Below are 13966 nucleotides of genomic sequence, written 5' to 3'. Positions count from 1 at the left end.
GGAAAATGTTAAGAACAGGTGCAGCACAGTAGCAAGCCAGTTTCACTTGCCCATCTCTCTCAGCTTCATATTATATGAAAGAGTAATGTTCTCCTACATATTTCGTTTTTCCAGCCTTCTTAAAGTCCAAATTTAAAATGTATCTTTTTTCTTGTTTTTGTCATTTTGACTTTTTATTCCAACAAATATGTTTTCTGGGGCTAAGTAGACTACATTTTAAATTTGGACAAAGTGATAAAAACAAGAAAAAAGATTTTTTTTTTTTTGAACTGAATCCTGGCTAAAAAACTATTCGACAAGAGAGAAAACAAACTGCTCAAAGTGAACTTATCTTGGGAATTCACAGAAGTACTATCAGCCCACACAAAAAGTCCCAAAACTCAAAAAGCAGAAGAAATACCTTCCATATATGGGATTGCTTGATTCTAGAAAAGAAGCGGAAAACACAAAGCTGTTCTGCCAATGCATTATGAATTCAATAGCACTATACTTATTCATTTTTACAGGATCACAAAGAACTAGTTATTCTAAAACAGCAAACCGACCTGCAATGTTCAGCCTCCTGTAAACTGCTTTAACAACAGCCAGCATTTCAGAGGATTCAAATTTGGGTTGAAATTTTGAAATAAAATTTAAAGGAATAATCACAATATCAGATCTAGCCTACTGTTTATTTGTTCTAGTTTTGAACTACAGAAAACGTGATCTGTTTTTTACCAAGTAAAACAACTATCAAACTCTTGCCTACACCAACCTCCTGGGTCACTTCACCAAGTCATTTCAGTCTGAGCTAGATAAAACAATCCTTCGTTATCTCACCAGATGATTAAAAGGCTAAAATAGCCTTCATTGTGTTTGAACTCCTCCCACGAGAAGTAATTCTGTAATAACAGCAGCTTTAAACAACTGAGTAGGTACAAGAGAAACTTTCTCAAACTACTTTACTGGCACCTAGCGGACACAGACACTACTGCACATTATCTGTTCCATGTTAACCCTAACACCTCAGCCCCCGGGCTTTGTTAGTAATTTGCACTTGTTGAGTAACAACAGCCACCATTTAATGTAGACAAACTAACAAAAAGAATATTAATACAAATGACAAAAGTAATGGAAGTTTCAATCAGAAAAACCACCTGAGTGGCATTTTCTACCAGCACTGATACTTAAAATTGGTATTATTTATCAAATGCATATTCTCTCCTAAATATCAACACCCTAACTGCTAAACAGAAAAATCTTATAAAGATTGATATCTACACTAAAAATATCCTGGCAGAAGATCTCAGTCAAAACATATCTAGATTTCTCATATAATAATATATTCATAATTACAAGTACCTGGAAATGACTTTTCCTTCCTATGCTAGATTTGCAAGAAGTCAATTCTTTCATGACCAAGAGTATCCTCGAAACATTATCATTGCTCTGCTATGCAAAAGGACTGTGCTGCCTTCTGTGCCATCTTGTTTCTATCATTTTGGAAAAAAGCCTTCAGGAAACATATGCCTTCCCATCAATGTTAGGGTAACGACAAAAATAAAATACCTTTGAGCCAGGAGATGTCTGCTGCACTATAAAGGTTACAGAAGGTCACAACCTGCTTGAATTCCACCCTCCAAGCCAGAAAAAAAAATGTTGAGTGGAAATGTCTACCAGGGAACAGAGAATATAACCAATGAAGGAAAATAGCACAACATCAAAAAAACATTAAATGCCCCTCAAAGATACTTTTCATTGGATTTTATTTTCTTGTGAATACATGTAAAATTTATTTTTGGATGTAAAGTGCAACCCTCTACCTTCCTGCAAAGTCCTGCAGCATCCAGAACATATCTGACTATCTCCCCACTGTGCACTTTTATCATCAAGTTGTTTCTGTCTTATGAGCTAAAATATATCGTCTAATGACTGCTGCATTTCTAAAAGCTTTTGATTATGACAGACTCAGCTGGTATTTTCTAAATTTAGAAACATGTATCTTCATATTAAAGTACCAGAGAAAATTCCTATGGGTAATATACCAGCTCAGCTTAAAATCAAGAATGTATTATTTCTTGCTAATATTTTCTGCTAAATTTATATTTAGCAAATCTGTGTTGTCACTCACTTTATTCACCTGCTATTAGATTTACTACAGTTAATGTCTGATCTATGTACAGGACTTTAGTTACTTAAATTGAATCTGATCCAAGCAAGTGCATGAAAAGCAATTCTGTAACTCTACCTAAAGCTGAACACTTGGTTGATAGCTCAGAAATGCTAGTTTCAGTAAGAGACCAGGCTGAACTGGTGATGAGACAGTTTGAAAATTACTGCTTGTATGGTAGATACGTACATAAATGGGATGAAGGTTTTGTGGAAAAGCTAACAACCACACAAAGCTGTACCTGGCAGGTAATAATGTCTCTGTAAAGGAAAAATCTAAGAGGACTGTGGAGAAGAAATATCCGTGACGTCCTTAAAGCAAAGTGAATCTGACTATTTATTCAGCCAGGAACAATTCAAGAGAGATTGCAGGTTGAGTATCTGGCTTGTCTGGGTCTGACAGTTCTGCAAGAGAAGCAGGTTATCCGCCAGCCAAGTGCTTCAAGCAGATATTTCTGACAGGTATCAGCTACTGGGCAAACAGTAGCAGAAACAGGGAGACTCTGGCAAACCTGCATGATTCTCCAGCCAAAGCTGGAGAGAAACAAACATTTTCTAGCCTAAGCAATGGGCAACTGATTTGCAATACCAGCCTGGACTCGGACATTCTCACACGTTACAAGTGAAATGGGACCTGGAAAAGCTAGATTTAACAGAACAAGCAGTAGTCAAGGGATGGGGATGAGGTGCCGGACCTACAGAGACAGTTTTCTCAAATTGGCTTAGCTACAGAGCAGTTGGAGAGAATTGTAGGCCTGTACAGATAAGTTACTGCAGCCCAAGGGGTTGAGGAAGTGCAAGACAAAATGACAGCATATAAGCATTAATAGGGCTTGGCTGCATTTGGTTTTCTAAATAAAAGCACTATACAGTTTCAGAAAAAAGAAGAACCCAGGAACAAATAAGTCCACAACAAACAACTGCCTCTATCTCTTCTGTGAATTCAGCATCTACTTCAGCCTATAGGAGAACACTGAACACCTAGCAGCGGTCCTAGAAATTTAAAATACACAAATCCCCAAATCATAATGCTTCCTTATATGCAAAGACTAATGTCTCCTTGAGAAGTTATCCCCACAGCTACATTTAGCTTCCTTTCTTTTGATGATGTTCTTTGTAAGGACAATCTCGCCCTCCCTTGGGTGTCCTGATGCTGCACCAAAGGCTAGCATACCAAATTATTCAAAATTATTCCTCGTTCAATGAATGAGAAATCTTACAATGATACATTATACTCAATAATAATACTTCCATACTCAAAATCTATTCTTACAGATCTTTCATACTATGATTCTCTATCTATACAACAAATCTCCTCTATATCACCTCACCTTCAGAGGTAAGGACCGCTGCAGTAATTTAAATAGTAGTATACCGAGCTAAGTAAGTATAGTAAATTCAAATACTAGTATACCAAGCTAAATGAGTATAGTAGTTTTCACCAAACTACTGCTCAGAAACAAAATGCTTTCTCCAAGACAACTGGACATTGTTTATCTCACTTCTCACAGAAGATTAATATTCTCATTTCATAACAACTGCACTAAAAGTTGTCTCCCCCCTCCTGTTACTTTCTGCATTTAAATACTTCAAACGTACTAGATCTTCCATAATCTAACCATAAACTAAATAAATGAGAAAGAACCCTGCATCTAGGAACAAAAATCTCTCTTAGTAGTGCTATGGCTCACAAAACTATGGCAATGCTGAAGGCTCCAACAAGCATAAAGGAACGAGAAAGGAAAGGATAACACAGCTCTACAACAGTGCTAGCCCACATTTTGCACCCTAACACCATACAGTCCCATATTTAAGAAGCAAATTTAGGAAACAGATGGCATTCATCCCAGTCATGGAAAGCATATATTTACCTGCAGTTCCTAAGCTAAGTAGCACAGCAACCCAAAATACCCAGAAGACAATGAGAATCAGAAAGCTCCAAAGTGGTTGGAACAAGAGGAAAGGAATTCTGCTAATTACTTTGTTAACAATCTGTAAGAGCTGTACTGTGAACCGAAGCCTCTTTCTTAGTACAAGCAGGAGGGAAAGCACAACAACCTGTTACAGGAGAGAAAAAAAAATAGTTATTTTTTTCCTTAAGAAGTATTAAAGTTGTCAAATATGGGGTCAAAGGATATGGATTCCATGAAGACATTACAGCAAGGCATTTTACATGAACTTACTGTGCTTAGAAATGCTTTCTGAGACACTGCTACTTTCTCAAAGAGCTTGTGGCTTAAAATCTCATTTTATGAAATCATGTTGCTGCTGCTTCTTTAAAACAAAATAGGATTCATAAAACTGCAACTCACTAAATACAAGCAGTCCTCTTGCTTTAATGTAATGAACAAAAATGTATGCTACATGTTACACATTGCTTTCATAGACTCTGTACGTTATGAACATTTAAAATTCCTTCCTACTAGGTCAGCTTGCCATTGTTCACAGTTGGAGGAGGATCAGTCCTTTCCTGAAGAAAGGACAGCAGCAAAGATAAGCTGATTTGACAGCTGTATATATATGGAGACAAAGCATAAATAAAATGAAACCTCATTCAAAGAAATTATTTTCTTCTCAAAGGAAAAAAAAAAGAAAAGCAAAGGCAAAAACTCCACAAAGTCCAATTCCCTTTATCATTTACAAAGAAGTATGAACAGCTTTTAAAAGACAGGCTGGAATTTATAAAACAATAAATAAAACCAGTGGCAGTTGTTCCTCTACTTTTCTTCTACAAAGAAGCCATCTGCTCTTAAGAGAAGAATAATCTGCAGCAGTGGATGCTTCCAGGGCTCTACAAATAACAGTGAAAGGTACTAGAATGAACATGCTTACAAATGAACTTATTCTTTTATTATTCACAGAAGTAAAAAGGTCATTGTTCATAACTTACCAGGATATGAAAAAAAAAAAAAAGTCTGATGTGCAACATACTTGTATCTGTCACAGTAAATTGACAGACTGTTCATATTTGGTGAATTCCATTCTGTTTTGTTTTAAGGACAACAGTAATATGATTTTGACAATTCCTGAACAATGGACAAATTTTTGCATACTTACATTGAGCAATGACTTCTTTGACACTGCAACATCAGAGTGAAAAAAATCACTTTAAAGGTGGTAAGTCACAGTAAAATTTCATGTTGGGAAATAAGAAATCAATAAAAGAAAAGCAGAATTTACCCCTGTAACTTGAGGCCTAAACACTGACCTACTACCTAAGCTTCAGCCCATCCTCTTTCATAGACTAGAAGAGTCTAAAAGACATGCCATGCCTTTCTTCTGCTGACAGAAGAATCCACAGATTTTATATTCACACGCAGCCACTGCCTCTCTGTTCACTCAGCATGATTTTCCAGTTAGCTGATGCAGAGAAGAATGGGAATGGAACTTAATTCCTGCATTTCTACAATACCAGTGCTAACAGTGTTTGTACAGGGTTTCAGTGTGGCAGAAAGCCCTGTCCTGACACATGAATTTCATGATGAAAATACAAAACTATTTAAATGCATATAAGTAGATCTTTTCATTCATCCACTATTTCAAACTTGAAAGGAATGAGGAAGCAGAAGTATTTTAATTGTTGCACAACCACTATTGTTCAAGTTTTTAAGTTACAGTCTCTCTCATTGTTTATTGTAAAATGCTACTTACTGTAACTATTGTAGAGAAGATAGCATATCCAAGTAGAAATTTTATATTTTCCCTTTCAGTTTCCAATTCAGTGCTGGGGTCATTCCTGTAGTCATAGTAGAGCCACCAAAGAACTCCTGAGACAACTGCAGCAAACACAGGTCCGTATGAAGGCCAGCAGTACTCCTCACGCTGCGCTAAAGTCTACATTGTCGGCAGGCTGATTTCTACTCGACACTTCATGATTTTGCCACCATTCTTCCTAACTCAAATTCAGCTGAGGAATACTGTAGTGTAACAGGGAGCTACAGTGTCAATGATGGTCTGTTGATTTGAGGTAAAAATGCAGCAGAAAGTTTGGTTTTCTTGCTGTCTTCCTAAAACTCAGCCATGTAATTTCATTCAGGAGATGAGAAGCATAACTTCTAAGGAATGTCTAACTTTGATTAGACACATTCTTATAGCTCTCTCTTTACAAAATAGGCAATGTCAAACTTTGTTAAACTTTCTTTGAAATGGTAGCATTTTCATATCTGCCTGCATTTGCCAGAAAAGACATCATTTCCTAGCATCCATAAATAATTAAAAATCATCGTCTCAACACTCCACTATGGTGCTCTTGTTGGAACTCCACAGCCAGTTTTGGCACCCAAAGGCAGGCCAACTTCTGCTTAGAAATGGCTGTGTTAAGCTTAAGCTTACTGAGGATGGCTGTGGAGAAATGGATTTGCTATTTGTTCAGCTGCCTATCCTTAAGTTCAGTGAAATGATCCATTCAACCAAGCACATACACTTACGTAAGTAAATATACTTACATAGCAACCCAAACACAACCAGAGCAATCAAAGTATGCACCAGAAGTGTTCGAATGAATCTGAAGGTTAAAACCAGCATAAAAGAGAAGGCTGAAAAATATACAAAGTAAGGTTATTGTGAGTGTTACAAACTATTTAACTTAACTATTAATTACTTTAAAGATAAACAGTAATCTCAAAAGCAACAATATTTAGTAAAACTGGCAGCCTTTCTAACATTTAAAGCAGATCTCTTTGGCTTACTAATAACAAACTAATAACTGAAATACTTCAGCTTGGGAATCATTAGATTTTTGATAATACTTTTGTATAAGATTTAAGCTAAAATCAAAATGTTAATGCTGACGCTATTATTTTTTTATCAATAGTTTCTAAGAGTCCCCTGAAAAGAGATAAATGATAGATTGTATCTAAGAACACAAAGTCTGATCTCTAAAAGGCCCACATTTCATTTATTAAAAGTCTTCTGATAACAAACATTTTTTAAAAAACAACTCTGCCCAGAAAGTATGAAAAAGATCAGTACTTCTAAATTAAAAATATAAAATTGATCAGTACTTTAAATTTAAAATATAAAATTGATAAAAACATTTGAAACTTCACATTTTAATTAGACATCATTGTTTACTTTTTATTTATAACCTTACCTAGTGAAAGGACACTCAGTCCTATTACAGTATCTCTTCCTGCCAATATTCCAGACAGAATACGGTGAAGAGCATCCATTTCATTAACCATATTTATTAAGACAGATGCATACTTGGAATAGCACTCAGGATTTTGTGGAACACACCGATTAAATAATAGAAAAGATTTACTGGAAGGTTAAAAACAAAGATGGTGAAAAATGCTCATTACTGGAAATATGGTGTCTAATTCAGAGATCAATTCCACTGCTCTAGTTCAAGCCTTCTGTAGTACCCTACCAGCACCCTCAACACCGTTTTGCAGCAGCAGCTGACCAGTGTGACCCACAACCTCACAGGCACCCTTCCCACCTACGGGAGACCTTGCACAAAAAGTCTGACACAACAGGGCACTGGGAACTGGAGCAGTCTGTTACTAATGGTCAGATGGTAGTTTTATGCTGCATCTGAAAAATGAACTCTTAGCAGCATCATGCCTGTATTATAGTGCTAGATCCATTCAAAACTATCCTGGAGAAAAAAAGTGACCTACTGTCTTCATCACCAACAGCATCTATTCAATTACTAGTCTGGCTTTACCTGCTTTGCTCCCACAGGTTTATGTAAAAGCTAAACTCATGCTTGCACGGCTGTAAGCTATGTTGTTGTAGGTAATTCTAGACCACAAAAACCTTGCATAGTTTTTAGGATATTTAAGCATCCTAAAGGCAGCATGAAAACAATGTTTGTAAGGTACAATTAACCCCACCAAAGTTACTTGGCAATACTGTACTACATCTACAGAACACACACTCATACCTAAAAAGGAGAAATCAGTTCATCAGCACATTAATACTTCTCTGACTTTAATTCTACTAGGAACTGTGACTAGATAACATAAATAACTTTGGTGAGTTCTTTTGCCAAATAGAAAAAAAAAAGCATAAAATGTCAAAGAAAGAAGTAAAACATGCCTTATCTCTTCAAAAAGTTACATGCCCTCCTTTGATCCACACTAAGTAACGCTTTGATGTGTCTCCTGCTCTCTTCTCTTTATTTTTTTCCTCTATTTTCTCATGTTCAGAGCAGTAGATAAATTAGCTCTGCCACACAAAGGTTCCAATTTGATGTATTTTCTTGAAATGGTGGAATTTAAAATTAACCTAGGACTTAAGGATTTTGACTCACAAATTTTTAAACAAGAAAAGAATCAAACTAAACCAATATCCAGACTTCGTGTGTTGTCAAATGCTAAAGACAGTCCATCTGCCCAGTGCTTTCCACAGACATAAGTTTCAAGCAAGCTGGGTGTGAATTGACTCTGACAGAAAATTTCTGGGCTCAGGATAATAATGCAAGGCCTGCTGACAGCACAGCACCTTTTCCTTAACCTTGTGGGAGTGAGCAAATGTCTGCGGAAAAGTCCTTGCAGGCAGATAAGTTCCTGCTCATGTGGAAGGCAAAATAAGAGCTTTGTCCCTGATTTGGTAGGGAAAATCTCTAAAGGGTGGAGGAATAGAGTTCTTGTTCATTTTGTGGACAGGAAACAGCGTTCACATGCGCACACACAAGAATGTATAATGAGATATGGGCAAAAATAAACAAAGCAAAAACATTTGGATTGTGAAGCATGAAATCAAACACAAAACATGAGGAACTAATAATTCTTAAGAAACTGTTTATACTCAAGGGTATATTAAAGTACCCAGTAATTCTTACCTTGGTGGAACGGGCAGTGTGGGACACAGCTCAGATGCCTTTGGATTTAGTGTGTAACTGGAAATATTCAAGTTGTAAACACAGAGATAAGAACCTAAGAAATAATAATAACAAAAAAAAAAATCCAACGGTAATTTGACATTAGTTAAAGTTTGTTTTGTGGAAAAGCTCTTTTTCAAGTAAGTTTTCAGTTCACTTCTGTTTTGATCCCTTAGCAGGCCATATCCATTAGCGATATTCTACTGAGAATGAAAATAACAAACCAGCTAATGGGCAAATTAAAGCAACATCTGGGGAATCTAGTTATCTAGACTTCACCACAATTCCCATTTACAGATTTTCCTCGGCAGCAGGCACATTTTTTATTCCACAACGCTATACTTCATGTCTAAACTGTTAGAGTTAAGGCAATGGAAATGCCTTTAATGACAGAAACTACAACAGATCTTTTTAGTGTGTGGATGGAGGTTCACAAAATTTAATTGAGTTACACTAAAATTACTCACGTAATATCACGGGTGTTTAAAGCACTCTGTAAATACCAGAAGATGGCAAAATATTCCAAAACGAGATTAAAACAATTGTTATTATTTTAAATAGCACTTCTTGCCAAACAAAACAAGAAAACCAGAGGAGATAGTATTCTAACCTCCAGTACACATAGGTAATACTCATGTGGTCTGCATCTTATGCACACCCCACAGATTAAGGGTCAGGCCACAGTTTATCTATTTGTTAGAAATTAATGAACTGGATCTACCCCTTTTGTACAATAGTTACTTCTGACATCATGTCCATCTTGAATAGCAGAATTTTAAAAAAAGCTCTGTGGAGAACTTTAGGCTCTGATTTCTAAAGGAATAACAACTTTTGTATATCTCTGGAATTAATAATCCCATCATAGTTTTAAATCATTTTAAAAGAACTAATTGGACATGTTTCTCAAATAGCGTGTGAGCGGTATCCACCTACTGGCACCTCCAACAAACTACATTAGCTCTTTTCAACTGCCAGTTTTCAGCGGGATAATCTCAGCACTGGGCTGCAACAACTTTTGAATTAACTTAAGAGAGCTGTAAGATTTCTGAAAACTGTGACTTTGAAATAGGTCACAAAGAAGTTTTATTTCCTGTCATTATGGACTGCTCAGGAAATTAACAGTAAGAAATGACTCCGCAGTATAGCAGGCATATCAGCAATAAAGTGAAAGCTGCTCAGCTGTTCTATGGCTATATTAAGACATTCATACTCTCTGTGGCATACCATTGTTCCTTGCAAAACTCTGGAGGTCTTCCAAAGAGTTGAGCTGCTCTTGTGGACAACTAGACACACACAAGGAAACTGAACTGATTTCAAACCTTCGCATTTCCAGGTTGCATGAATTAAGAAGGAACACATACCTAGGAAGAAAAAAAAAACCCTACTTTCAAAAAACAGTATTTTTGGTATTCACGGGTTTAAATTCAGAACCTTTTCATCTTTTGAAGGTATTACAATGCAAACAGAATTGTGTTTTTCCACATAAAATGAAACAAAAGATTTTGAAGCTAAAAGTTAAGAAGTAATTTGAGAACATGCTACATTTTTACACTTTATTTTAAATTCGTAAATGGAATTAAAATGGCATCCCCCTGTCAAGAGGGATCCCTTTCTAAGAGGACTAGTTCTGATGCACAGGAATCTAACAGGATGACTGGGAACATTAACAAGAAACTTCCGTAAATATAAATATCTGTGCATATAGAATGACTGCTGTTTTGGCAAAAGTCCTATTTGCAATCGTATTTAAGAAGCAGCCAAAATAAAGGACAAAGATGTAGAACATTTTCACATTCCATCTTAACTGTTAGCTTCATTCACTATTTTGCAGCATTCTTATTTATGTCTTTTAATATACGCATGTATATGCATGTATGTATACGACTGACAACTAGAAGATAGATATCCTATAAAATTATGCTCAGATCTCAAAGATTTGTTTTATTTAGGCATTATCTGATATACTTACTTTTTATTAGTCATGTCCTGTCCAGAAAGAGGTGCTCCTTTTACAGGAGAGTTCTTCCTACCACATATGTTCCCGAAGCTGTCGTATCCAAGCACAAGTCTTTCTGCAGCACCAGCCATCACAGCATAGCCAGCTATAAACATCTATTAAAACATTTTTCTTTTGAAATCATGCTACCACGTCTTTTCCCTCTTCTTCCATAAATTTCCCTTTTAACCATGCATTTTTGTTGCGTGAAGGCAAACAGCTAAACCTAAAATTCACTCTGGTCTAAAAACTATCTAAAATTCTGCACAAGGCCAGAGCAAGTAATATGGACAAGTTAAGCTCTATAATCTCTTTAGAGTTTTTCCTTATTTATTGTAGAAACTGAAAAGTATGTAATTAATTAAGCAGAGTAATACAGCAGAAGAAAGACTCATGCTTAAAACATCTAGAAAGAAACAGTAAGGTGCCAAAAAGCCTCTACCAGAGTTTCTGTATGTCAATAAGCAAGATCACTCAACCTACAGTTTTTCACTCTGGCCACTAACTGCCTGCTCCTCATTTTTCAGGGTGCCTTTCATGATATACCTGGCCAACACATGTGCAGAAATGTTGAGTCATTGCAGATGTTATTGACTTTAATCAGAGGTATATTTTAAGCACATAAACTATAGTTAAAATGCATGTTATCTCAAATTTCAGGAAGATGCACCATTTAACATACATGGAAAAAACCTGCAGAGATCCACAGTCTGGATTTGAGTGTCCCTGCTCTGAGCTTTCAGATGCTCTGCTTCCTGAAGAAATTACCACCACTGAAAGTCAGGTCCAAGTAAGACTCAGGGTCCACAAAGCACCTCCAACTACTGACTAGGGGACACCCCTTTGTCAATACAAGACACTCTAGGAATGCAGCTTAAATCCTGCTCTTGTGTACCATGATGGGCCAAAAAGCTGCACGAAAAGAACCTTTCCAAGTGCCAAGAATCAGTAATTCCTTTTCTGTGAAGTTTGTGAAGCCCCGAGCATTACTTTACCTAACAGTTTATTCATAGCACTCCAGCTATGGAAGAACTTGGTGATTCAATCATCTCCTCTGTTTCATGGGGTGTGAACCACATTTCACATATACTAAGGACAATACGTGAGGCTCTTGGCTACACACCAACTGCTGGCAACAGCTAGTCCTGCTTGAACCATTACTGCTTCACAAAGAGTAACTGAATATCAGAAGTGCTGGGGAGAGACTGTATATATCAGATCAAGCACAACTGTTTTATTACTTAGATTTAGTGCCTTTACTTTGCTATTCCAGTGGATCTTGCAGGGTCTGGGAACCCACATTTCAGAAGTAGGCACTTAAAGTGGCTACAAGTACAAATCCTTTCTGGGTCTCTTTGACCTCTTTGGCTGCTATTTCTTTAGGCATCTACATCCCAATGCAGAAAGTCTAAAAGCTAAGCATTATACCACCTTTAGAATACCTAGAAAGAAATTAATCATTCTGTATTTGGTAAAGAGCTCAGATCATGTGTGTTAAAGCCTTGGGACACAAAATGACTGAGGAGGATAAAAAGTTAACTACCCACTCATGGAACAAGGTAGGCATCTCAGGGAAAGAAGAGTACCTCATCATGGAATTAAAAATAAAAGAACATTTGCTATCAGCAAAGTTAAACACAGTGAAAACTATGGATATAATGGGGGGAAAGGGGTGGGGAGAAAGCCCCAAGGGGACAAAGAGAAGAAAGCTGGTAATACGGAGTAAGGGCAAGCACACATTGGCAGATTAGTTTATTTGCAGAAAAGTAAACTCCAAAAGTAAACTCCAGCCCTGTATATACATAGAAACTGAAATATATGGGCAGAACTTGAAGTCCATGTTAACACACATGAAAACAGAGCCCTGCACCACTACAAGTTCTGCCAGTTCTGGTCCAGTCCAATCCTGGGACCCTAACGTCTATGCCCATATTTATTTCACCTTACATTTAATATACAGTTGTGCAGAGCCCCTTAACTCTGAATCTCGTTTCTCTTTCAAGGGAAAGCATGCTTACCAAACCAGCCCAGAAAATAAAGAAGAGAATCAACCAGAGAATGTCTGTGCACTTTCTATAAATGAGTGGTCTCCATTCCCTCAGTTCAGAAACTCTATCTTCAGGATCCTAAAATGAAAGAGAGGAGAAAAAAAAAACAGCCGGGCCCCCGCCGCACGCAGCACCGCCGCGCGTGGGGCCCCTCCCGCAACAACTGTCCGCGCGCCCGGCGCTGCCCCGCGCCCGCTCCGCCGCCGCGGGCCGCCTCGCAGCCCCCGCGGCCGCCCGCCCGCCCGGCGCTCACCTGCTGCCGGCCCTCGCGCCGCGCCATGCTCCCGCCGCCCGCCGGGCTGGGCCGCGCCGCGCCGCGCCGCGCTGCGCGGGGGCGGCCGCGGCGGGCGGGCCTCGCGGCGCCGCCGGGCGGGGGCGGGCGGCGCTCCCGGCGGGGCTGGCGGAGGCCGAGCCGGGGGCCGGGCCGGCGCCCAGGGGGCCCCTCCGGCAGCTCCCCCCGCCACCGCGGCCGCCTCCCGAGCGCTTCCCCCGAGCGGCTGCGGCCCAGCCGGCAGCTGCGTTTGCTGAAGCAAGTGGCATTTTCTCTGCCCCAAACCTCCAGCCGCAGCACTATGAGGGGCGGTGGGATGCAGCCCCCGGGGCCAGCTGCCGGCGCGGCCGGGTAACCGGCGGGCTCTTACTTCAACGCTGCCCCCGGGAAGGGGCAGAAGGCCGCTGAGAGCCCGGTGCAAGCACGGGGGGAGTTCACGTTTCCTAAATTCTTCAAATTATTTTCCTTCAATACATTAAACTTTCAGTGGAGAAATCAGAGCTTTTGCAAAGGGACGAGAGCAGCCGCTTGAGCTGCGCAGCGAGGCCCCCGGGCCGGCCTGCAGCGGGCAGCGGGCCCCGGCGCAGCGCAGCGCCCCTGCGGGCGGGAGGCGCTCGCGAGAGCGCGGGGCGCGCCCGCCGCTGCAGGCTTGCGGCCGTACCCCGGCTGCTTTG

The 13966-nt window shown here is 39.2% G+C and overlaps 1 protein-coding gene across 5 annotated transcripts in view; it reads right to left on the bottom strand.

The window, feature by feature from the left end:
• The window catches only part of SLC44A3 (solute carrier family 44 member 3), a 40834-nt gene extending 27494 nt beyond the window's left edge, over nucleotides 1-13340 (bottom strand). For 3 of the 5 annotated variants that reach the window (XM_062581434.1, XM_062581435.1, XM_062581436.1), the window contains exons 1-9: nucleotides 13275-13340; nucleotides 12992-13099; nucleotides 10947-11089; nucleotides 10202-10338; nucleotides 8939-9032; nucleotides 7241-7410; nucleotides 6594-6683; nucleotides 5800-5924; nucleotides 4020-4206 (exon numbers count right to left, since the gene is read on the bottom strand). In XM_062581434.1, the coding sequence (XP_062437418.1) occupies nucleotides 4020-4206; nucleotides 5800-5924; nucleotides 6594-6683; nucleotides 7241-7410; nucleotides 8939-9032; nucleotides 10202-10338; nucleotides 10947-11089; nucleotides 12992-13099; nucleotides 13275-13301 (1081 nt within the window). In that variant the 5' untranslated portion in view covers nucleotides 13302-13340. Of the gene's footprint in view, nucleotides 1-4019; nucleotides 4207-5799; nucleotides 5925-6593; nucleotides 6684-7240; nucleotides 7411-8938; nucleotides 9033-10201; nucleotides 10339-10946; nucleotides 11090-12991; nucleotides 13100-13274 lie in introns of those variants that run through there. The other 2 variants (XM_062581439.1, XM_062581438.1) reach the window with 2 other exon arrangements.
• Nucleotides 13341-13966: the final 626 nt, after the last annotated feature.

Source organism: Rhea pennata, chromosome 8 (assembly GCF_028389875.1).
Source record: "Rhea pennata isolate bPtePen1 chromosome 8, bPtePen1.pri, whole genome shotgun sequence".
Taxonomy (NCBI): domain Eukaryota; kingdom Metazoa; phylum Chordata; class Aves; order Rheiformes; family Rheidae; genus Rhea; species Rhea pennata.
This window is presented reverse-complemented; position numbering and strand designations above follow the sequence as displayed.